The sequence below is a fragment of the Somniosus microcephalus genome, chromosome 6 (assembly GCF_052327205.1).
Source record: "Somniosus microcephalus isolate GS21.2 chromosome 6, FLI_Smic_1.0, whole genome shotgun sequence".
NCBI lineage: Eukaryota > Metazoa > Chordata > Chondrichthyes > Squaliformes > Somniosidae > Somniosus > Somniosus microcephalus.
The window spans coordinates 49,522,729-49,549,809 of NC_140992.1; the positions used below are offsets into that span (position 1 = coordinate 49,522,729).

The 27,081-nt window shown below is 41.9% G+C and overlaps 1 protein-coding gene across 1 annotated transcript in view; it reads right to left on the minus strand.

Annotated features, from left to right (window-relative positions):
- The window catches only part of LOC147115698 (chloride channel protein 2-like), a 644,493-nt gene that overhangs the window by 209,996 nt on the left and 407,416 nt on the right, over nucleotides 1–27,081 (minus strand). The window contains exon 12 of the mRNA XM_085990183.1: nucleotides 18,626–18,781. Coding sequence (XP_085846309.1) covers nucleotides 18,626–18,781 — 156 coding nt within the window. The remainder of the gene's footprint in view (nucleotides 1–18,625; nucleotides 18,782–27,081) is intronic.

A 27,081-nucleotide genomic window follows, 5' to 3' on the forward strand; every position in this document is an offset into this window, starting at 1 on the left:
GAGCAACACAGATCTTTATTCATTAACCTAACGGGGCAAATTTTCACCTTCACCGCCTGAGCAGTAATCTTGCAGAGCAGATCATCTGCCCATTATAGAATCCACCTGATTCTCAATCCATTGATTTCCAGGAGGTGAAGATGAATATCTACCGCAACAAGTGGACAGGTTCTTGAAAACACAGGTGGTGGTCATGAAGGCATAAAGTGCTAAATGTCAAACTGGTGCAATAGGGAATGATTTTCTGATGTTAACATTAAGACATTCTGTTGATGCAGATTAGAGATGCCTTACTCTTCACGTACACATATATACCTAACACCCGAGAGTGCTTGATGCCGACATTGCAATCAGGTTAGCTATCACCTTCACGTGCAATGAGCTCCATTGAAGTTTTGCAACTACACATATTACATCTACTCCGTTTATTTTAATAGGCTTGGATGATTTTTGTTTGGGCCTCGAGCTTTATAAACCTTCAAGTAGTTATATCTTAATAAATATTGTTGGCTGCCATTTATTTGTCAGCTTGGCTCAGCTGGCAACACTCAGGTCCCGAGTCAGAAGGTTGTGGGCTCACTCCAGGACTTGGGCGCATAATCTAAGCTGACACTTCAGTACGGTACTGAGGGTGTGCCACAGTGTCAAAGTTGGTGCCCTTCAAATGAAACATGACCATATTTGCCTGTCCTAGTGGTTCAGGTAGTCATAAAAGATCCCATGGTACTTTTCAAAGAGGAGCATTTATCTAATTTGCTGTTTGTGCGACCCTGTTATGTGCGATTGGTATTGGGTCAGAAATTCGGGTCCCCACGGGTGAGTGTGCGCTGGGTACTCACGCGTAGGCCCAACGAAAGTGCCGGTTTTGTGCATGCACTGCGCATGCACGTTAACCGGAACTTCCGTTCCCTTAAAGTAAGGGGTTCACAGGTCGAACGCGTGCGCCGGAGGCAGCACGTACGCCTGGAACTTCCGTTTTGTTTTGCAGCTTTCTCCGGGAGGGTAAGTCTCCAGGAGCTACACTTGTAAAAAGCAGTCGCAAGGCCTGCTTTTAACAAGGTAAGTGGTGAATTAAGTAAATTAAAACTTTTCCCCCCACAGGTTTATTATTTCTAAATACTTTAAAGAAAGGTAAGTTTATTTTTAGCCCCGTTAGAAACTGTAATTAATTTTTTCAAAAATTTAAATTATTGTTTAAAATAGTTATTTTATGTAATTTATAGTTATTTTTAAAATGTGATAAAAAAAAATTTATTTGAAGTTTTAGTGATGTTTTGGAGCTGAATTGTATTCATAGATTTGACAGCTCTTCCTGTCAAATCTATGAATACAGATTCTCTGCTACAATTGGCTCTCCATGGCTCACGTGATCCCAGGGGACGTTTCGAACTAACTGCGCCCCTGGGATACGCAAGCACTGCACGCCGGCAGTTGGAGGAGGCCCAGGATCGGAATCCCAAGCGGGCCCACAGCTCAACGGCTGGCGCGCTAGGTAAGTGCAGGTCGGAGGCTTACACCCGTGGGAAGCCTCCGACCCGAATTTCTGGGCCAATTAATTGTGTTTATTTACTTGCCAACAGAGACTGCACTTCAAAAAGTAATTATTTGGTTGTAAAGTACTTTGGGATGTCGAGAGTTGTCCCAAAGTGCTATAAGACACCAATTCATTGCAAGTCCTTTCTTTCGTAGCTTAATTAATTCTGATGTGTTCTTTACTTACCTGCTTGGGAATATTTTCTGTTGAAAACCACCAGAAAATCATTTAAAAGCTCTGCCATAGCGTTAGCAATCTGCACTATCACACTTTCCTTACTTGTTCTTTAATTACTTTGCTTGATACAAGTGTTCCCAAAGGATACCTTTTTGTTCCACCAAGATATCTTCCTTTGTTATTTGGAAGATCTGTCTAGTCCCCAAAATTTACTATTATTTAAACAGAAAACTATCCCGTGCAAACATAAAGGCTGTTAATAGGTTTGTTTCTTATTCCTAAACAGTTACGCCACAGGGGAAGACCCTCAAGAAAAAACATTTGTGGAGTTTGAACAAATTCCTGTAAAATTTAATACTATAGAATGCATAACACCTTTGTTTTAAAAAAAACCCCTGATATTTAAAGGATATTGTGAGAAAGTTTAAAAATCCTGTAAAATTTGTCATTTACCAGAAGCTATGCCTTTTTATTAACCATATACATATAAAAGATAGAAACAGTACCCATAGTAACACTGCTTTGCTACATGTGTTGGGTTCTTCATAGCAGCTTCACTGCTTTGCTTTAAAAGCCTCAACTAGCTTTTTTTTTTAAATGCTGTGTTTTCTAATACAAAATTCAGGGCACATTTCAATAAATCAGTATGAGTGACATTAATGATCGCTTGTATAAATGGAAAACCTTGAAACGATGTGTTGTCATCTTTTAAACAAGGGAGCGCACTAAGTTTGAAGTAGTCCAACACTAAAATCTCAATTTTCTTTCACCATCATCCCAGTGATGCAGAAGACGGTTCACGGAGTCATAAAAAGTCAGTGCCTGCCCCCTTCACTAAATCAAAGCTGAGGAGAAAGTGGAGTTAGTAACAGATAGCTGCAATCACCTTTCAAATGTCTTTAAATATTTGTCATTCTTCAGTCATGACCATGTTTATTTATACTATTGTTGCATGTCATTTGCGATGAGAACAATATCCTCAAAAATCTCATTGTGTTCACCATTAAGCTTCTGGTCATTTGTTTAATATTGCATATTTAGATTTTGGCTCTGGAACAGTAAGCCTCACTTATAGTACATAAAGTAATAGCTGAAAATGGAATTTGTATCCTATGGCCGCGATTTCGCCGACCAAGGTTGGTCCAGGGTGGCTGGGGTCAGTAGCGCAGTCCCACTTCACTGGCTGCTCTTTCCAAATGATTTTACGTTGATAGGGCTTGTTAAGCCCGCCCAGCGAGGTTCCCAGCCAAGTCAAAGGAAGCGGGTCTGATGATATCATTTGATGAGGCGTCATCAGCCAGTTTCCTTAAAGGGGCTATGTCCAAATTGATTTTGACAGTCATGCTGTCCGTGTTCTACAGCACTGAGGTGCTGCAAGCGCTGCGCAAAGGTGCACGGCTGCACCCAGGCTCTCCCATGACTCCCTCCATGTGTTTATGGAGGGAGTCACAGCACGCAGGGAGGTTCTCTACCCTTCCAATGGGCGGAAGAGACCTCCCCAGGAAACCAACACAGCCTGGTTGCACATTGCACACGAGGGCACAAGCAGGGAGGACCAGGCTGCAGTGGCACAAACCTTTCAATGATCTCAGTAGATCACGAAACATTACTGCCAAGCCACACTCAACCTTATCCTGCTGTGCCACTCATCACATCCCCATCACTCTGCCTTCCCTACCCTACTCCTGCACATCTTTACTCACACCAACTTGCCTTGCACCTCCGCCATTCCTCTCTATCTACATTATCACTTCCCCATCTCACTAGCCACCCTTCACACTCACCCTCATCCTACTGCAAGCATACCAACTAACAACACACAAGGGTAGGCACTTGGTGGTTTAGGTAGTGTACATGTGAAGTTTCTGGCAATGTGCTGTCAAACATTGAAATCTTTATTTTCAACACTTTGCATTCTTGGACAGATTTGTGTGCACCTTTGGAAGTGGCTAAGCTACAGCTTCTAACCTTGGAAAGTGAAGACATATGAAATGGGAACTTTTGTAGACCATTTTGGTTGTCAGGTTAGTAAATCATCTCATGCTGACACAACACCCGACCTCCTTACCTGACGTGATCCTAGAGCAGCGGGGAAGCCGTTGATGAACTCTAAAAATCTAAATACAAGCTTAAAATAAGAATTAATTGCCTCTTAACAATGCATTTAATGATCTAAATTGTCTCCCCCACCGCTTGGTGTCGGGTCTGTTCAGCGTTGACAGACCCGACACCTGGGAGACTCGCATAGAGGTGGCTTGACAGTGGGTTCCTGACCCACTGTCAATCTTTTTTATTTTGACAGCTGACCCGCCTCCGATCCCGGGCCCTCAGCGCCGGTAAAATTCCGGTCTATGTATACATGCGCATGTTGTACAGGAGGTTTACATTATTGGTTCAGTAGATTACCAATAGCCCATGCAAATAAATGAACAATGGACTGATATTACTTTAACAAACAAGGATAACGAAAAGATATACTAACTCTTAAGTAAGGAGTTAAATGTAATACTTCACAATTTGCCACATCCACGTAGGTTTTATAACATTGTAGCTGAATTAAATTTATCAGTGACAACTGTCTAGCATGCTTTAGGAAATAGAGGACAACCACAGACAGGCATGTTTGCTATAAAGGTATTAAATTAGTCAAAATACAGCAGGAGCTAGCAAAAAGCTTATTGATATACCGTATATAGTCTGGCATTCATACAACACACAATACCAGAAGGGAGGGCACCATTTGTCAGCTTTTAGCTTTGTTTGATCAATGATCAATTCACAGAAGAGTACATATATTCTATATAGTTATGCTATACAGTAATGTATAGTATCTGAAAATTGCCAAAGACACTACACTCACTACTTACTGGTATTGGTAGAATTCATTTTTCATGCAACATAACAGAAATGCATGAAGTTTAAAAAAAAAGACTTGCTCGCAGCAGTAGTGAACAGGACAGAATTAGACTAGGTGGCTCATTAAAAAAAAAACATTAGCACAGGCTTGATAGAATGTAACAGGACAGAATCAACCTATGATCTTCTAGCTGCAGGTTGGAAGCAAGGGGAATGGAAAAGATTGACATATCGGCAATGGTCTTCTCCATGGCTGGCTCCTGAAATGAGCTGCTTTGTTTATATAGCAGAGCTACTGACTGTTGGATAAAGTGGACACAATCGCAGCCTTTCTGAGTTGGAGCATTTTTCATCTGAGGCTTTCCGTGTAGCAAACTGGTAGAGTTGGAAATTTATCAGACGACACTAGAGAGGGAATCTTAATATTCCCTGATCGGTAGGAGAAAAGCGGGGGGGAATCAGTTAAAATGGAGTAGCTCCATTTCCTGTTCTGTTCCTGCCGGTTCCCCATTTTAACACCCGGTTTTGGCGATGGACTCGGGTCCCCACATGGCTGCTCCACCAGGTAATGCAAGTAACATTCGTGCCAGGCAAGTATACCCACTTCCCTTTGACATTCAACGGCATTACCATTGCTGAATCCCCTACTATCAAACATCCTGGGGGTCACCATTGACCAGAAACTTAACTGGACCAGCCACATAAATACTGTGGCCACAAGAGCAGGTCAGAGGCTGGGTATTCTGCAGCAAGTGTCTCACCTCCTGACTCCCCATAGCCTTTCCACCATCTACAAGGCACAAGTCAGGAGTGTGATGGAATACTCTCCACTTGCTTGGATGAGTGCAGCTCCAACAACACTCAAGAAGCTCCGCACCATCCAGGACAAAGCAGCCCATTTGATCGGCACCCCATCCACCACCTTAAACATTCACTCCCTCCACCACCAGCGTACTGTGGCTCCAGTGTGTACCATCTACAAGATGCCCTGCAGCAACTCGCCAAGGCATCTTCGGCTGCACATCCCAAACCCATGACCTCTTCCACCTAGAAGGACAAGGGCAGCAAGCGCATGGGAACACCACCACCTCCAAGTTCCCTCCAAATTACACACCATCCTGACTTGGAAATATATCGTTGTTCCTTCATCGTTGCTGGGTCAATATCTTGGAACTCCCTCCCTAACAGCACTGTGGGAGTACCTTCACCACACAGACTGCAGCGGTTCAAGAAGACGGCTCACCACCACCTTCTCGAGGGCAATTAGGGATGGGCAATAAATGCTGGCCTTGCCAGCAACGCCCACATCACAGGAACGAATAAAAAAAGCCGTTCAGTAAGCCAGCGGGGCCCTCTAAAGTAAGTATAAAAAAAAGATTGTTTGTAGGGCCAGGAGTAACAGCAGAGCTCCTCTGGGCCACACAAAGGTAGTCCGGACATCTGCTATCTTAGGCTCCTTTGCCCTATACCCAGCTGTGACACCCTCACAACACTCCCTCTCTGGGGCTTACCATGCTGTCAACAGCCAGGTACTGCTTTCCCCCTTGAAACAGGTGAGCAGTTAATATCCTGCGCGGGATTCCCGTTCGCTCCCAGGAGTTAAAATCAGCCCTTGGGCTGATTCAAATCCATAGGTACAATTTGAACATGGCAAGGTATTTTATGCTCCATTTTTAAGTTATATTCTTTTCTCATTTTTTAATTTCCCCCTCCATGCACTGTTCCCAAGTCCACAACCACCAGACATGAGTATACCACTAGATGTCAACGCAGAATTCAGAGCCAGAGCTCTGGTCTCCAATTGCTGGGAATGTCTGGCGTGGGTTTGAACCCTGCACCTTCTGGTTTAGAGGTGGGATTGTTCCAATAAGCCAAAGGCTTGCTCCCATGACTATGCTCTTAGACTACTTCATTGAGTGAATCTGACTCAACAGTAAGAAAGGAGAACAACATGCTTTGATGTTTCTTGACCTTTTCCAGCACAAAAGCATTATTTACTGGGATATAATTTTTTTTAAACTGTTAGCAGCTGACAAGACTATTTGATCCTTACATCTGCAGTATTTATAGCCCAATTCAGAGCAGTTGCATTTCCACTGCTTGCAATACTAGTCACAATAACCTCCACACAGTAAGAAAGTATTTCAGTATGGTATTAGCCCCAAGGAGATCAGAGACTCAGTAGCTTCTGTATGAAAATAGCCTCTATATATCTCAAAAGTTGGGTGTGCTTCTAGACATGTCGAAGGTAAAGCCACTTCAGAGGGCAGTTAAGAGTCAACTGCATTGATGTGGGACTGGAGTCACATATAGACCAGACTAGGTAAGAACGTCAGGTTTCCTTCCCTAATGGACATTAGTGAATCAGTTGAGTTCCAAAACAATCTGATAGCTTCCTGTTTACTTTTATGGCTAGCAGTTTTTTATTTCCAGATTTTTTAAAACCGCCATGGTGGAATTTGAACTTATGTTCTCCGGATTACTAGTCCAGTAATATAACCACTACAGCACCATACCCGAATCATATACTCTCCATCACAAAAACCACGGTAGCATCATCCGGCTTTGCGTCTACCTCAGCTCATCTCTTGCTGAAACCTTAATTCATGTCTTTGTCACCTCCAGACTCCTGGCCAGCCTCCGATCTTTCACACTCAATATACTTCAGCTCATTCAACACTCTGCTGCTCGTATACTATCCTGCACCAAATCCTGCTCACCCTTGACCCCTGTCTTCACTGACCTATGTTGGCTTTCGGTACCCCAATGCCTCAAAATTTAAATTCTCTTTCTTGTGTTTAAATAACTTCCTCCAGTGCTACAATCCCCCAAACTCTCTGTCCTTCTGACTCCAGCCTATTGTGCATCCTCTCCCTTCACTTTGCCACTGGTGATCATGTCTTCAGCCACCTAGGCTCCATGCTCTGGAATTTCCAGTCTAAACCCCTCTGCCTCTCGTCCTTTATGACCCTCTTTAAAATCCACCTCTTTGATCAGGCTTTTGGTAACCCATTATAATCTTTTTTTCTTTGTCTCAGTGTCTGTTTTTCCTTATGCTTCTGCGAAGCCCCTGGAATGTTTTTCTCCATGAAAGGTGTTATATATTGATATTATCTGGAAACAATATTTAAATGTTATATATTGTTTCCAGAGGGAAGGCAAATACAACAACTATAAATATATGTAGCATCATGCTTTGCAAATTAAATTTGAAGAGGTGACAATTTCACTAATATAGGTGTCTTATGGGAGCAGTTAGGTGTCATTTTTCTGCATTCCATCCACAATGGTACGTCTTTTTTATCAGAATACATGCTAATTTGAACCTTCTTAATGTACAAATATATTGGCCTAGAAATTCGGGTCGGGGGCTTCCCGCGGGTGTAAGCCCCCGACCTGCACTTACCTTGCGTGCCGGCAGTTGAGCTGTAGGGCCCCGTGGAATTCCGCTCCGGGGCCTGGCTCAGCTGCCGGCGCGCAGTGCTTGCGTGTCCCAGGGGCGTAGTTAGTGCGATGCGTCCCCCGGGATCACGTGGGCCATGGGCAGCCAATCGGCACAGGGAAAAGCCCATTCATAAGTAGTGACAGGAAGACCTGTCAAAACTTATAAATACTACGGCCCCAAAATAGTAGTAAACCTTCAAATAAATTTTTAAAAAATCACACTTTTAAAATAAACTATAAATTACATTAAATAACTATTTTAAACAATAATTTAAATTTTTGAAAAAAATAATTTTATATTCAAACGGGGCTAAAAATAAACTTACCTTGCTTTAAAGTATTTAAAAATAATAAACGTTTTAATTTTAATTAATTGACCACTTACCTTTTAAAATGCAGGCCTTACGCCTGGTTTTTACATTTCTAAAATCTAAAGACTTACCCTCACGGAAAAACCTGTAAAAAAAAAAAGTTCAAAGCGCACGCGCAGACTCCCGCGCACACGCGTTCCACCTCTGAACCCCTTCGTTCAGAGGAACGGAAGTGCCGGTTTCCCGCGCATGCGCAGTGCATGCAAGAATCGGGCCCACGCGTGAGTACCCCGTGCGTACTCACCCGTGGAGACCCGAATTTCTGGGCCATTGTCTTTCAACAGTTATATTGTCCTTCCATATAATTAGCCTTAGCACTTCACCACTTGTTAGGGGTCCTTGAAAACTGCATGTGTTAAGCTACTTTCATTTATTGGCCTCAAACTCATGCTTCAAGCCTTGTCTAATTACAAGCTCAACCTGCAGGGTTGCTTCACACATGCTCCAAAATCTGACAGAGTATTAATACTAGGGCTGCAATAATTAGGCAGTTATAGCCCTGCTGTGACTGACGTCAGTATGAACCAGCAGTAAATCAGGGGCATGTATAATTAGCTCCATTTTAGGGAGGACATTTATACCCTCCAATACTCCAAATTACACAAAGGAGAACCTGAACCAAGACAAGACTGATGAATAAATAGGTGATTTCAAAGCCACTTCAAACTGAATTAAAATGATAGTTTTTAATAATGTACAAACTTTTTCTTCAATAAGTAACTCCAGTCAAGCTTTTTGGAGGTAATTTTGTGCATCTATTTACTGTCAATCACTGAAATAGTATCGCACAGAATATTTTGCGTAACTCGAAGCTGCCGGCAATTTTGCCGAGACACTTTTGAGATATTTTGCTGGGGGAGGTTTGATTAATCATGTCAGCAGTAGCAAAGGTAATTGCTGTAATACAGCATTTCTCATCTCAGAAAGCACAATAGGAGATCAGCTTACAGTCACACTTCATACAGAGTAGAACAAAAAGATTTTAAAATTTAGACACAAGAAAACACAATTTAACAGAAAATATGGAAATCCCAATTGCTTACTGCAGCCTCTTTTATACCGGCGCTGTTTTAGTTCGGATTCCAGCATCTATGATCTGACTCCCTGCATTTACACCGCTAACACCAGCTCACTTATCCCAACAGCAACCAATAATTTGCATTTGTTTAGTGCCTTTAATATACAAAATATGCCAGGGTGCTTTAAAGAGGGGAAGAGGAAACAAATAGAAGAAATAAACGGAATGGATAACAAGCCATGGCGTGCATTAGGAGAGGTTACGAAAAGTTTGATTAAAAAGATGAGTTTTGAGAAGGTTTTAAAGGTGGAAAGTGATTTTGGAGAGGGGAGTTGTTTAGACACAGAATTCCAGAGTAGGGCTGAGGCAATTGGAGGCTCTACCAGCAATGGTGGACAAAGGAAGGAGGGCATGAACAAAAGGACAAAGCTGGAGAACTGAGGGGTACAGGAGAGTGTGTAAATCTTGAGGAGGTTGCAGAAATAGGATGTGGTGAGACCTTGGAGAGATTAAGTGGTGAGGATGAGGAATTAAACTCAATGGATTGGAGCAAAGGAGCCAATGTAGGTCAGAGCGGACAGGTGTGATGGACAAGTGTGATTAATGCAGGACAGAACATGGGCAGCTGAGTTTTGAACATGTTGGAGTTTATGAAGTGTGAAGTACAGGAGGCTGGCAAAGAGGACATCAGAGAAATCAAGTCAACAGGTGTTTCAGTGGTAATAGAGGTAAGATGTGGGCGGGGGCCAGCGATGTTGGAGGGATGGTCTTGTTGATGGATAGGGCATGCTGTTTGAAGTTCAGCTCTGGGTCGAACAGAATATCAAGGTTTTGTATGGTCTGCTTCAGCCTGAGCAAGTGATTGGTGCAATCAACAGCAAGGAAGCAGAGATGATGGTGGTACCAAAAACAATGGCTTTGGTCTTTCCAATGTTCAGTTGAAAGACATTTGACTCATCTACAACTTCATATCCGAGAGTGCAGAGGTGGTTATTGTTGAAGGAAATTTGATTCAGGGAAATAGTGGAGCAACAGAATGAAGCCTAGGAAATCAGGAGCAGAGACCAGCCCAGGAAACCAGTAGCATGGTGGCGATCAACCCAGGAAACCAGCAGATTGAGTAGAGCAATAGACTTCTGCCCAGGAGCCTATACAACAGCAAAGTAAGCCCTGTAACCAGCAACAGACTCGCAAATCCATGAAAAACAGAATCTACCGTTTCCGGATAAGGGAGCCAGCTTTAGCTGGGTAAACCACAAGGCTTTTAGATGCTGGACTCTGGGAAACGAAATTCAAACGACGCCAGTATAAAAGTAGCCTGAACATTGTGCATTGGCCTGGATTTAAACTCGGGGGGAGGAGGGCGGGGGTAGACTACACTGTGTGGATAAAGCAGAATTTTACAGAAATTTTACAAAATATACTTAATAGTCAATTTGTTTTCTAGTAGGGAACTATCAATCAATGGTCACCATATATAATTTACAGATTTTGAATGGAGAAATAGCACTTTCCATACTGTGGACACCAGAGAAAGCACAGACTTTTATAATGCTCATTTACTGAAAAAATTGGTCATTGTTTTTCTTTTGAGGAGTATATTGGAGGCGGTGAATGATTTTCCAATGTGCTGGAATTAACTCATCTATATTTGAAATACCACAGTATACTTAGACCAATGTCATTAAAATTAGACTCCGCACCAACCACGTACATTTATATAGTGTCTTTGATGTAGAAAAAAACAATAAAAATCACTGCTAGTCCCACAGGTAAAACTAAAGCTTTTACCTGTTTTCACTTTTCTTTCTGCTGGCTAGTTTGCACCTTTTTCCAAACTGTTTGTTGTAAACAAAAAGCTTTATTTGAATTATGGCACCACTCAGCTTTTTAAAAATAACACCAGCTTAAGGGTAGTTTTGATCTTTAATAGAGTGTCACATCAATTTCACCCACAAATCTTGGCATATATATTTAATACAAAAAATTGGATTGCTATTTTTGTGTGTCTGGACACATCATTTGAACAATCTGATTGAAGCCATGAACTTGCAGCCACTGAAGTAGCAAGTGACGTAAGAAAACTACTAGGCACTTGGTCTGAGTATTAAACAAGGCTTTAATCAACTGTTTTTCAACATGGAGATCTAGTTGTGTCCTTCACTAGTTCCTGTTAAAGAATGTCCTGAGCAAGCTGGGCCCATGCCCGAGTATTTATACTCTCCCTGGACAGCGCCACCAGCAGGCTGCCTAGTATTACTTCATAAGTCATTTCCACATGAATGACAAGATTCATGTCAGCAAGTTTGCCTACTTTTACATATTTCTGTGACCAGACAGCTTTGATGCAAACAGACTTCAATGTGAAATTTACATGAGAGTGGCGTTAATGGATATGGACCATGGGGGATAACAGTAATAATAGTAACAGACAACAGAAGGTTCTTATCATTGAGAGGTAAGACAGTAGGCCCATAAATATTATCTGCAAAAATGACAACGAAAAGTAGTAGTTGGATTCAAAATCCACCCAGGGTTTGTCAGTTTGGAACAGAATTGGGGAGGAGAATTGAAACTCATGAAATTCTTTTTGCAGGGTGGGAGGGTGCAAATTTTGCACACAACATTCTTAAATTTGAACCAATTGGCTCAATTCCCTGAAAGTAAACTTTAGGTATGTAGGGGAATCACACTCCCCAGAAGGGTAATTTAAGTGAGCGACTCAATCATTCTGTTTTTCTGATACTTTGGCGCAGGAACAATCCAACAACGACAGATGGTGACTTTGAATGGATATTAGCCCTATTGTTAGCACTGGTAATTATATAGTGCCTCATCACATCAAACCAACAATTTGCATTTATATAGTGTCTTAAATGTTGAAAAGCATCCCAAGGTGCTTCAGAATCATAAATCAGACAAAAATAGATACCGAGCCAAATAAAATCTCAAAGGTGATCAAAAGCTTGGTTAAATAGGTAAGTTTTAAGGAGGATCTTAAAGAAGAGAAGGAGATGGAAAGGCAGAGGAGGCATTTCCAGGAAAAAGGGGGTGGGATGCACAGGAGGCCAGAGTCAGATAAAGGTGTGTTCTGAAGAGGTTAGAGATATAGGGAGGGACAAGGCCACAAAGCGATCGAAACACAAGGATGAGAATTTTATACTGGAGGCATTGGGGGACCAGGAGCCAATGTAGGTCAACAGGGATAGTAGTAATCGAAGAGCAGGACATGCAGTGGGAAAGGATATGAGCGGAAGTTTACAGAGCATAGAAATGGTGGTGGTGGTGGGGGCCGGGGGGGGGGGCAGGCCAGGAGAGCATTGGAATAGTTGAGTCTGGAGACGACAAAGGTACGGATAAGATTTCAGCAGCAGATGGGCTGAAGAGGCAGTGGAGGCAGGCAAAAAACCCTTCTGCCATACCCAAGGCATCCCAAAATGCTAAAGACTGTAGGAAACTACCAGTGAACGCAGCCCCATATTTTGCCCCCCGTTTCTGCCAAAACCCAGGTTTCTCCTCCACTAATTGCTGTCAAACCCTAGCAGGCCTACCCAGTGCTGCCAAATCCCAGGGCCATACCTCCACCACCATCAAGGCTGAGGACCACCCTTCAGTGCTGCTAAACTCCATGACCTCTCTCCCTTCCCACAGTGCTGCTAAACACCAGGTACCGCCCTCCAACCTAGGACATCTTGCTGTTCATCCTCAACTTTAAAAAGGTAAGGGTTAAAAATTAAATACACAGGTAAAGGAATGTATATAAAATAAAGGCTGCTCCTAATATGAATATAACTATAATCAAGGCCATTGATGTAGTTTACACAGATTAATGAACAGTATTGGAATTCAATCCCCCAAAGCACTGATATCTCAGAATACTATGTAATAAAACAGAATAGGATTTATTCAATCAATGTAAATGGCCCTGATAACACATTGTGCTTTATATGGCATAATAATAACACCTCTATTGTTATAAAACAGTGCCTCAGGTGAACAATGCCACTAGACATCTGCTAGTATGTGTAATAACAACAGAAAATTCTGGAAAAACTCAGCAGGTCAGGCAACATCCGTGGAGAGAAATTTGAGTTGCTTGATATACTACTCAATGTAGAATTAATGCTGTGCATTTTATTATAACTTAAGCAGAATCAGTGCCAGCAGATTATTTACAGTTAGTCAATAGTGGATTTTCATTCTGTTTAAAAAGCCTCAGTTAACCTGAAGGCCATCAATGCATTGATATTACTATGTTTTGATGTAGATTTATTAGAGCTGGTTCTTATCTGTGTGATTGAACTAGATACTCTTTGGAAAGAACAAGAGCGAGAGATAGGAGAGAAAGAGAAAGAAAGGAATAAAGAAAGGATCTTGCACCTTATCATATCCCCAGGATGTTCCAAAGCACTTTACAGCCAATGAAGTACTTTGCGAAGTATAGTCGCTGTTAGAATGTAGGAATCACACACAGCAAGATCCCACAACATCATTATCCAATATGGTTAAATTGTTGACCATATCTATTATCTTTCATTTTTCTTAAGGCCCGCACTAAAAATCATAGAAATTACAGCACAGAAGGAGACTATTTATCCCATTTTACCCATGCTCGCGTTAGCTCCTCAACTGGAGCTATCTGCTGTCATTTCATTTCCCTACCCTATGCCTGTATCTTTTTATATTTTTCCTTTCAATTCCCTTTTAAATGCAATTATAGTCTCTGCCTTGTTGGCTATCTGTGGTAAAGATTTCATGTTCTAATAATCCTCCAAGCAGAGAAACTTCTTCTAACATCATCCTTCATTCTTCTACTGATAATGATGAGTCTAAGGGGTGTAATCTCAGCTTGTCGCCTGGGTGTAAAACCGATGTTGTGGATCGGCAACTCATTATAGAAACCATATGATTTTCATTTCCATTGATTTAAGTAGAACATCGATGTCTCTTGTTACCAATTTCCAACTAGTTGAAACAATCTTTACTTTTCATCCTTAAAACCTTTCAGAACGTTTGAAAACCTCTATTAGGTCTCCATTGAGCCTTTTCTGTTTGTGAAAAACTGAATTTTTCAACCCTTTCTTCCTAGCTATAACCGCTCATATCTGCTATCATTCTAGTGAATCGTCACTGTACCCTTTCCATCACACTCATATCCTTCCTATAATAGGATTCCCAGAACTGCATACAATGCTCCCAACTTGGCCCAACTAATGTCTTGTACAAATTAAACATAATTTAGTGATGTCAGAATCCTATTTATCTTTTTATAGCCTTTCTAAGAACATAAGAAGTAGGAGCAGGAGTAGGCCATAAGGCCCCTCGGGCCTGCTCCGCCATTCAATAGGATCATGGCTGATCCAAACCTAGACTCACGTCCACTTCCCTGCCCGCTCCCCATAACCCTTAATTCCCTTATCAGCTAGGAAACTGTCTATCTCCGTTTTAAATTTATTTAATGTCGCAGCTCTCTGAGGTAGCAAATTCCATAGATTTACTACCCTCTGAGTGAAGAAGTTTCTCCTCATCTCAGTTTTGAAACGGCAGCCCCTTATTCTAAGATTATGCCCCCTAGTTCTAGTCTCACCCATCAGTGGAAACATCCTCCCCGCATCCACCCGATCAAGCCCCCTCACAATCTTATATGTTTCGATAAGATCGCCTCTCATTCTTCTGAATTCCAATGAGTAGAGGCCCAACCTACTCAACCTTTCCTCATAAGTCAACCCCCTCATCTCCGGAATCAACCGAGTGAACCTTCTCTGAACTGCCTCGAGAGCAAGTATATCTTTTCTTAAATATGGAAACCAAAACTGTACGCAGTATTCCAGGTGTGGCCTCACCAGTACCCTGTATAACTGAAGCAGGACTTCCCTGCTTTTATACTCCGTCCCCCTTGCATTAAAAGCCAAGATTCCATTGGCCTTGCTGATCACCTGCTGTACCTGCATACTAACCTTCTGTGTTTCATGCACTAGGACCCCCAGATCCCTTTGTACTGTAGCACTTTGAAGTTTCTTTCCATTTAGATAATAACTTGCTCTTTGATTTTTTCTGCCAAAGTGCATAACCTCACACTTTCCAATATTATATTCCACCTGCCAAATTTCTGCCCACTCACTTAGCCTGTCTATGTCCTTTTGCAGGTTATTTATGTCTTCCTCACTCACTGCTTTCCCTCCCATCTTTGTATCGTCGGCAAACTTGGATACATTGCACTTGGTCCCCTCCTCCAAATCGTTAATATAGATTGTAAAGAGTTGGGGTCCCAGCACTGACCCCTGCGGAACACCACTAGTTACTGATTGCCAACCCGAGAATGAACCATTTATCCCAACTCTCTGTTTTCTGTTAGATAGCCAATCTTCCACCCATGCCAGTATATTACCCCCAATCCCGTGATTTTTTATCTTGTGCAGTAATCTTTTGTGTGGCACCTTGTCAAATGCCTTTTGGAAGTCCAAATACACCACATCCACTGGTTCCCCTTTATCCACCCTGTTTGTTACATCCTCAAAGAATTCGAGCAAATTTGTCAAACATGACTTCCCCTTCATAAAACCATGCTGACTCTGTCCGATTAAATTATGCTTATCCAAATGTCCTGTTACTGCTTCCTTAATAATGGACTCCAACATTTTACCAACCACAGATGTTAGGCTAACTGGTCTATAGTTTCCAGCCTTTTGTCTACCTCCCTTTTTAAATAAGGGCGTTACATTAGCAGTTTTCCAATCTGCTGGGCCCTTTCCTGAATCCAGGGAGTTTTGGAAAATTACCACCAATGCATCCGCAATCCCTACCGCTACTTCTCTCAAGACCCTAGGATGTAAGCCATCAGGTCCAGGGGATTTATCCGCCTTAAATCCCATTATCTTACTGAGTACCATCTCCTTAGCGATTTTAATCGTGTTTAGCTCCTCCCCCCCCAAAGCCCCGTTTGTCCAGTGTTGGGATATTTTTAGTGTCCTCTACTGTAAAGACTGATACAACATATTTGTTCAGCGTATTTGCCATCTCCATGTTCCCCACTACTAATTCCCCGGTCTCGTCCTCTAAGGGACCAACATTCACTTTAGCTACCCTTTTTCTTTTTATATAACTGTAGAAACTCTTACTATCTGTTTTTATATTTTTGCTAGTTTACTTTCATAATCTATCTTCCATTTCTTAATTAATCTTTTAGTTATTCTTTGGTGGCTTTTAAATGCTTCCCAATCTTCTATCCTCCCACTAGATTTGGCTACTTTATATGCCCTTGTTTTCAGTCGGATACTATCCTTTATTACTTTACTTAGCCATGGATGGCTGTCTTTTCTTTTACGCCCCTTTTTCCTCAGTGGAATATATTTTTCTTGAAAGTTGTGAAATATCTCATTGAATGTACACCACTGCTCCTGTACCGTCTTACACCTTAATCTATTTTCCCAGTCCACTTTAGTCAACTCTGCTCTCATACCTTCATAGTCTCCTTTATTTAAGCTTAGTACGCTGGTTTGAGATCCAACTCTCTCACCCTCCAACTGAATTTGGAATTCAACCATGTTATGGTCACTCATACCAAGGGGATCCTTTACTAGGACAATTTTTATTAATCCTGTCTCATTACACAGGACCAGATCTAAGATTGCCTGCCCCCTGGTTGGTTCAGTAACATACTGCTCAAGGAACCTGTCCCTAATGCACTCTATGAACTCTTCCTCAAGGCTGCCCTGCCCAATTTGATTTGTCCAGTCAATATGAAAGTTAAAATCTCCCATGATTATAGCTGTTCCCTTATTACAAGCCCCAACTATTTCCCGATTTATACTCCGACCAATAGAGTTGCAACTGTTAGGAGGCCTATAGACTACGCCCACTAGTGACTTTTTCCCCTTATTATTCCTTATCTCCACCCAAACTGTTTCACTATCCTGATCCTTTGACCCAATATTATTTCTCACTATTGCAGTGATTCCATCCTTTATTAACATAGCCACCCCACCGCCCTTTCCTTCCTGTCTGTCCTTCCTAATAGTCAAATACCCCTGGATGAATACCTGCATTTTCACCATTAAATATCCTTGTATCTGCATCTATAGATCTGTCTCTTAAGGTAAGATCCTTTCAGAGGCAGGGATTATAAATGTAATTTAAACAGGAATTGGAAAGAAGAATATAAAATGATACAGGAAGCACAGGATCATCGATGTTATTTATAATTGGTCAGATTTTGCTGTAGCAGGGCATCTAAAGGCATTTACCATTAGTTAGAATTGCCCCTGCATCCTTCAGCTCTGACAATTTTGGCCCACAAAGTTCCTGAAAGTGTGAGCTGATAACGGTGCAGCGAGGGAAACAGGGCATCTGGGACCTGTGGGAACAGGGCAACCAAAAGAGTATCTCCTTAACCAATGAGATTTAAGGGTTGGGAAGGACTGAGAAGGAGGGTAAATTAAAGGGGGTGAATTCAATGTCAAATCAGGTACAGAAGAAGAAATAGAGGGAAAGAAAGATTAGATTAAGAGAGAGAGAGAAAAAAAGAGATAGAAGGGTAAAGTAAGAAAATTTGACATTTTTAAAATCTCCCTGAAAAATTCAGTACTTTAGGAATGAGACACCACATTTGTAATAGTCAATTTTCAGTGCCATAGAGGTTGATTGGCAGTAATTAACAATTATCTCATTGTTAAAAGGGTACTTACATTTGTAATTATTAGCCCGAAATATCTGCAGTGCGTTTAGTTCGTATCTACCAAGCAAGTTCAGCAACTTCATGACATTCAATGCATGTCAATAGTGAGGCAGTCAGTGAAATGCTATCGTCCCAAAGCTGATGGTGGAGCGGCGCAACTCTGACAGCAACTTTTGGATATTTGCATTTAACCGCGCATCTGCTCCTTGCCTAAAGTTGCTGTACCATTTACGTATAAAAATGGAGAGTGCCATTATTCTCACTGTTATTTTGACACCAAGATCTGCCCCAATAAGTTCTTATTTCTGTACATTTACCATTAAGGTTCAATATGTAACCTGCTTTATTAATGTAACAGTGTTAATATTAATGCCCTATTTTTGACCCGTCGTGCAAAATCCAACGGCAAACCATGCCCACTACAATATTTTAAAGGACTAACTAGGACTTCATTAAAAATTAAAGAAAGTTATTGTTCTTTTACTGAAAAAAAAGTGCAGTGTCATTGTTTGTTAATATTCACTTTTAGAAATAAAATATTAATGGCCTACCTTCATCAGAATGAATGTCACGAGGGTTACAAAGACATTTGCTCGAGGATTCTTCCAGGCCTCTGAAATCCCAATGTAGTCAAATTCCTCAGCAATTCCTTGCTTTGCCCAAGTCCTGTTATCAAACAGGGTGACCAGTGTTTCCTTCTGGGTGAGCTATGGGCCAAACGCAGTAAACTCAATTAATAGATTTTACAGAAACATACCAACAAATGAAAAACAAACAAATGAAGAGTAAACTACAAGATTCTGCTTAAGACATCTGGCAGCTGAGGATCCAGATGAATTGGCTTTGAGATTGAACACCAGCTCTCCAGCAGTTTAACAACTGGGCACTTAGTAAAATAAATTAAAATCAGCTCAACAGCATCACTTTAAAATGCCACAATGAACATAACAAAGTTGCATGACTGCATAATATTGGGCTATATCCTTCTCTGTTCATTAATTCCATCAAAAGGTAAATGTGAGTGTAAAATGGAGAACACAGAAGAAAATATACCCCTCTTACCGTTTCAAAACTATTAAAAAAAACATTTATCTCAATTATTTCAGATCTTCACTTTATCCCTTGAGGTAGTCTACAGGGAACACTGTAATTTAGGTTACACCTGAAGTGGAAGTGATCAATGTTGACACTGGATTCCAAACCTTAGAAAATGGTTCAGTTCTCCAGCAACAGTATCACTAACCTTGAGCAGCTCAGCAGTACGTATTTATAATGTGCTTGCAAATAAGTGTCAGTGGATATAAAATATATATTTCCATTAATATTGCATCACAGTGATAAGTGATGAGGACTGCTTGTTAAGATGTATCCTCATATTATATATACACACCACTTAGGTTTTTGGATTTTCTTACACATCAAATCTATTCTGTCAAAAATATATCCTGCAGCCACTAGTTGTCTTGTTTATGATGCCTTCAAAGGATTGTAGAGCCAATTTTAAACCGGTCTGCCCAGGCAGTTAAAATGGCCAGTGGGTCTACCCATTCCAATCCTGCTGCCTTCCTGCGGGTTCTGATCTTAACTTGCTCTTCTGAGCAGGCGAGAAGGACAATGGGGCCATTTAAAAAAAAGTTTAGATCAGGCTTCGATGACATCAGCCTGACATCCATGCACCAAACATGAACAGAAGCAATTCTAGCAATGTTACAGCACACCTCCCTTCCCTAGGATTTCCAAAATAATTGTGGTCTGGTCTGGTGCATGCTCTATAACTTCACCATAGAATGAGATCTCAGCATGTATCTTGATGACTAGGATGGCATAGTCATGGCAGAGTAAAAAGGAGAAAATGCCAGTGCGTAATTAGCAGCTGTACTAGCAGAGCAGTAAGGAGGTCTGGTGCACCAGTCACAGTTCCAGATGGATTTGAAGGAGTGCCACAGCTACCCCATTTCTTAAAAGGAGTAAATCACATCCACCAAGTAACTGTATTCAAATCACTTTGTCCCACACTTTACTCAGTTCTTCAAACGCCAGCTATTGCCATAATGTTCTGGGATCAATGAGATTATAACCAATGACAAATAAATATTCAGTACAACGTTCAAGTCATGTTCACTATTATGTACCATGAGAATGCTAGTAGCTCAAGTTGCAATGATGCTGCCCCTTACTGCATGTGCTTTGTTTTAGATGTGTGACATCTAACCTACCATTCTTTCCAAGTCATTTCCTTGTGGAAGGGGTAAGTGTGTTGGCTAGTTGCAGGATTTCATCGACACTTCACAGAAGTATAAGGGGAAAAAAATGCATGCAGAGCCAAAGAAAGAGATAATAGGAGGGTTGACCAAAAGCTTGGTTGAATAGGTGGTTTTTAAGGAAGGTCTTAAAGGAGCAAAAGTGGGTGTAGAGGTGGAGGGATTTAGTTTGTTAATTCCAGAGCATGGGGCCTAGGCAGCTAAAGGCACGGCTGCCAATTGTGGGACGGAAGCGAGGGGGATGGTGTGCACAAGAGGCCACAGTGAGAGGAATGGATTGTTTGGGGGTGGTTGAGGAGGTTACAGAGATAGGGAAAGCCAGAGGTCATGAAGGGATTTAAACACAAGGATGAGCATTTTAAATTTGAGGCACTGGATGATGGGGACAGATAAACTGAGGTAGGAGCAGAGACGGGCAATGTTACGGGGTGGAAGTAGGTGGTCCTTGTGATGGAGGGAATATGGGGTGGGAAACTTAGCTCAAGCTTGAGTAGGACGCCATGGTTGTGAACATTCCGGTTCCACCTGAGATAGTGTCTAGGGAAGGGGATGGAATCTTTGATAAAGGTATGGAGTTTATGCTAGGGGCTGAAGGCGATAGCTCAGTCCTATAAATGTTCAGCTGGAGGAAATTGAGGCTTTTCCAAGACTGGATGTCGGATACGCAGTCTGACAACACTGAGGCAGTGGAGGGGACGAAACAGGTGGACAGTGTATAAATGAAAGCTGACCCTATGTCAGTGGATGATGTCATGAGAGACAACATGTAGATGAGGAAGAGGAGAAGGCCAAGGACAGATCCATGGGGCACTCCACAGGTAAGGGTGGCGGGGTGGGAATAGAAGCCATTGCCAGAGTTGCTCTGGCCAAATTGGATAGATAAGAATGGAACCCAGCGAGGGCAGTCCCACTGGGCTGGACACGGAGTCGAAGTGTTGGAGGAGGATGGTGCAATCGATCAGGTCAAAGGCTGCAGAGGGGTCAAGGTGGATGAGGACGAATAATACGCCATGGTCACAGTCACAGAGAATGTCATTTGTGACTTTGGTTTTATGCCATTTCCGTGCTGTCGCAAGGGGGGGGAAACCTAATTGGAGATATTTAAACAGGGAGTTACAGGAAAGATGGGCACAGGTTTGGCAGGTAATTACATGTTCAAGGACTTTGGAAAGGAGAGGGCTATTGGAGGTGGAATGTTAATTTGCAAAGACAAAGGCCTCAATTTTGCTGACCTTGGCGGGTCCGTGGCAGGTGCCATCAGTGGCAGGTCCTGACCCCACTGCTGGCTCCAGCCCGCTCTGTAAAATGAATTTCCCTTGATGGGGCTTGTTAAGCCCGCCCAGCGCGTTTCCCGGCCAATTAGAGGAAGTGGGCCTGGTGACATCATTTGATGACGCGTCATCAGCCAGTTTCCTTCAAGGGACCATGGCCAACTTCATTTTGACATTTGTGCTGTCAGTGTTCTACAGCATTGAGGTGCTGCAAACACTGACAATGACTGCACAAAGGCACAGGGCTGCACCCAGGCTCTCCCATGGAGAGAGTCACAGCACGCAGAGAGGTCCTCTTCCCTTCCAATGGGCGGAAGAGACCTCCCCAGGAGATCAATACAGCCTGGTTGAACATGCACAGGAGGGCACAAACTGGGATGTGGTCAGGAGGACCTGGGTGCAGTGCCGCAAATGGTTCAAAGATCTCAGTAGATCACGAAACATTAGTACAAAGCCACACTCTGCCTTCCTTACCCTACTCCTGCACATCCTTACTCACACCAACTTACCTTGCACCTCCACCCATCCCTCTCTATCTATACTAACACATCCCCACTCACTAGCCACCCCTCACACTCACCCTCATCCTAGTGTAATCATATCAACTAACAACACACAAGGGTAGGCACTTGGGTGTTTTATGCAATGTTCATGTAAAGTTTCTGTTAATGTGGTGTCAAACATTGAAACCTTTATTTTCAACACTTTGTGTTCTTGGACAGATGTGTGTGCAGCTTTGGAAGTGGCTTAGAGAGTTGCAGTGAATGGTGAGACATAATGGTACCCCCCCCCCCCCGCAGCAATGGTGATGAGTGTGAAAAGAATGGCTGAGGCCATCCCTGGCCTCCCGGCCAGCAGTGTGGTTGGGTGCTGATGCCCTCTGTCCTGTGCAGCATCAGTTGATTGCAGAGAAGGTTGGTGTTGTTGGTGCTGCTGGTGTTGGGGCTGATCATGGTGGGAATCTGAGGACCAAGGTGAGAGAATATAAAGGGCACCCATGCTGATGGAATAGATGGCAGGTGAAGTAGAAATGACAGAAGCGATCTTTCAATGGTGAGAGAGGTAATGAGGTCAGACTGTATGGAGACTTGTGTAAAGACTTGCAGCATGGTGAATCCGTTGTGGAAATGCAGTGAGGAAGAGTTTGTGGCTGAGGGAAGATATCTCTGTAAGGTGGGAGCTTTTATGGTACATTTGAAGCTGTCAACTCAACAGCTGTTTCAATGGCCACTGAACTCCCACCTCAGCTTGACAGACGTGGTCCATGACCAGCGTGGACCCCATGGGTGAGCTGTCAAATGCAGGTGGTGAGCTGAAATTCATTCTTAAGTGGCTCTAAACAAGCCACTAATGACCTGAATTGGGTCCCCAGCTGTGAACCCGCCGCTGTGTGTTGAGTTTGCTCAGCGCTGACAGACCCGACATCGGGGAAAGGCACGTGGCGCTCACAGCGGGGTCCCGATCCACTGGGGAAAAGAACCACTTTCCCACCCGACCTGCCACCGATTGCACCCGCTGACCCCCCGCAAAATCCAGCCCATAGGTTCAGGATGGTGTTTTTTTTTTTTTGAAGAGGGGGATGATGACAGTGGCTTTGACAGGGAGAGCCAGAATACCCGAGGAGAGGGAACTCTAGCAATGTACAGAGCATTAGCAAGCAAAAGTTTCATAGGTCAAAAAGTGTAGGAAATACACCATAAGGACATTTGTCTGGGCGGGGAGAGTTACTCAAATAAGAGTTATGTGCACGAATGCATGTAGCTTATGAAATAAATGTTAGAAGCACAAATCAGTAACAATTTCTAGCTTTATAAGCACAGCTCCCAACTTTCAAATATCAAATTCTTCACATGCAGATTTTTAGACCATCGTGTTGGCCTTCTATGTTGGCAAATTCCAACAATCTTTGCAAATTTGTTACATAACCTTGTTCTACTCTGACTGTTTAACAAATACAATGGCATTTCAAAAATCAATTTTGGAGGTTAAATAGCCTTAATTTTCACTTTTTACTCAGAATAATAGGATTTTTGTAACTAACAATGTGAAAATTTCCTTCTATTGATCAATATTTTAGTCTGTGTGATAACCTAATCAGCACTTCATGAGCAATGCTATGCTGACATGTGAACCAGTCAGAGAGATGGTGCTCAGCAATCTCAGCTCATTGTTTGGAATTCTCTTCTATAAAATGCTTAATTATGAAACAGCCTAATAACCTGATTGTAGCCATCTGCTCCAATTTGCAAGAAATATGCATTTATTAGTGACTTTCAAAATGAAAGAATATGAGTTTAAAGCCGATTTGATTAAAATAGTGCCCAAGGCAATCTGCAAAAGGGATTGCAAGAAAGGGCACTGCAGTGATGAGTCACTGGGTAGATAATTGAGGAACAGGCTGCCAACTAGCCAGCTCACATACCCCATGTTTATTGCAATGATAGATTAAAGGCTTAAGAAAATCCTTCATTCCGGCTGGTAGTATATAGTTTATATATACAAATGTCAAATGCACGGGAAGTAAGGGCACTAATTAATTTCTTCCAGACAAGTCAAGCAGGATTTTAATAGTTTTATATATTTGAAATTTAAAAGCTGGCTGTGCTTCCTTCCAAAAGCTGCAAAGGAAATCATTAAGTCTCCTCGCTGGCAGCCTGTAGCTGCAGATATATTTACGGCACTCGCATTAAACACCTGTGCTCTGTATAATATTCAACCAAAATATCAAAAATAAAGAGAGGAATAACAGAACATTTTATGAATTAAAAGGATACTAGTTCTTTTGGTGGTTTACACAGATTGGATTTTAACTTAGTAAAGTTATCAACAATTCAAGATGTAAACTGTTTTCTTTTGCACATTTCATCCTCAATGTTCAAGGTACCACAGATACAGTAATTTGCTTTGAATTGATTTTAAACAGAGCATCTGTCAATTTTAATTCCAGGTAGGCAGAAACTGCCAACTTTCAACTACATGAAACTTTTCACAAGGGTTGGTGCAGGTCTTTGAGGGTGCACTTAAACTGTCTGTTTAGCATTGGTGTGAAGCAGTTTCTGCTTTGCATCAATATTAAATTGACATGTTAAACCTGAGTCAAGGTCCAACTCTCTGGAGGGGGTAGTAGGCTTGCATAGGAACATAGGAACAAGAGTAGGCTATTTAGCCCCTCGAGCCTGTTCCGCCAATTAGTGAGATCATGGCTGATCTACGACCTAACTCCATATACCCGCCTATGGCCCATATCCCTTAATACCTTTGGTTCACAAAAAGCGATCAATCTCCGCTTTAAAATTAACAATTGATCTAGCATCAATTACCGTTTGTGGAAGAGTTCCAAACTTTTACCACCCTTTGTATGTAGAAGTGTTTCCTAATTTCACTCCTGAAAGGTCTGGCTCTAATTTTTAGACCATGCCCCCTAGTCCTAGAATCTCCAACCAGCGGGAATAGTTTCTCTCTATCTACCCTATTTGTTCCCTTTTAATATCTTGAAAGCTTTGAACAAATCACCCCTTACCCTTCTAAATTCTAGGGAATACAACCCTAATTTGTGTAATCTCTCCTTGTAATTTAACCCTTGAAGTCCAGGTTTCATTCTGGTAAACCTACGCTGCACTCCCTCCAAGGCCAATATATCCTTCCTACGGTGTGGTGCCCTTATTGCTCACAGTACTCCAAGTGTGGTCTAACCAGGGCTTTGTATAGCTGCCGCATAACTTCTGCCCCTTGCATTCTAATCCTCTGGATGTAAAGGCCAGCGTTCCATTAGCCTTTTTGATTATTATCTGTACCAGTTGATGACATTTTAATGATCTATGTACCCCCTAGTCTCTTTGGACCTCCACTGTTTTTAGCTTTTCACCATTTAGAAAATACCCTGTTAGATCCTTTTTAGGTTCAAAATGGATGACCTCACATTTGCCTACATTGAAATCCATTTGCCACAGTTTTGCCCATTCACTTAATCTATCGCTATCCCTTTGTAATTTTATGCTTTCATCTACACTACCTACAATGCCGCCTATCTTTGTGTCATCGGCAAATTTGGGTATGTAGCTTTCTATGCCATCATCTAAGTTGTTAATAAATACTGTGAATAGTTGAGGCCCCAACAATGATCCCTGCGAGACACTAGTCACATCCTGCCAATTAGAGTACCTATCCATTATCCTTACTCTCGATCTCCTGCCGCTCAACCCATTTCCTAACCAGGTCAATAATTTGCCTTCAATTCCATGGGCTTCGACCTTACTTAACAGTCTCTTATGAGGGGCTTTATCAAAATCCTTCTGGAAGTCCATATAAATAACATCCATAGACATTCCCCTGTCCACTGCTTTAGTCGCCCTTTCAAAAAATTCAATCAGATTTGTCAGACCTACCTTTCACAAATCCACGCTAGCTCTCTCTGATCAGCTGAACATTTTCAAGGTGTTCAGTCATCCTTAATTATAGACTCTAGCAATTTCCCGACAACAGATGTTAGACTAACTAGTCTATAATTACCTGGTTTCCCTCTCTCAGCATTCTTAAATAACGGAATGACATGTGGAATTTTGCAATCTAAAGGGACGATCCTGAATCGAGAGAACTTTGGAAGATTATAGTCAGGGCATCTGCAATGTGCTCACCTACTTTCTTTAAAACCCTGGGATGGAAACCATCTGGTCCTGGGGGTTTGTCACTCTTTAGTGCCATTATTTTCTTCATTACTGTTGTTTTGCTTATGTTAATTTTATTGAGTCTCTGTACCTGATTCAATATTAGTTTCCTTGGGATGTCTGGCATGCTAGCCCCTTCCTCTACTGTAAATACTGATGCAAAGTAATTATTCAGCATGTCTGCCATTTCCTTATTATCAATGACAATATCACCGATATCAGTTTTCAAGGGGCCAACATTACTTCTGACCACCCTCTTTTTCTTAAAATAATTGTAAAAATTCTGTGTGTTGATTTTGATATCCCTTCTTTTCATCCTCCCTTTTTTGTAGCTCTTACTATCTGTTTTGTCACCCTTTGCTGTTCTTTGTATCTTTCGCATTGACCAGGATCTGTACTATTTTTTGCATTTTTGTACACTTTGTCTTTTAGTTTTATGCTGTCTCTTGCCTCTTTAGTCGTCCATAGCATTTTTTTTTGGCAAGTAGCGCTCTTGCCGCTCAGGCGTATAAACTGGTTTTGTATCACGTTAAATTATTTTTTGAACACATTTCACTGATCTTCTGTTGTTTTGCCCATTAACAAATTTGTCCAGTTTACTGTGGACAGTCTCTGCCTCATCCTGTTGAAGTCGGCCTTACCCAAAGCTAAAATCTTAGTAGCTGTTTCGTGTTTCTACCTTTCAAACACTACGTTGAACTTGATCATGTTGTGATCGCTATTAGATAAATGTTCATGCACGGTTAGGCTGTTAACTAAATCAGCTCCTCGCTTTAATGAGGTGACACTGCAGGCATTAGTGGATGGGGCT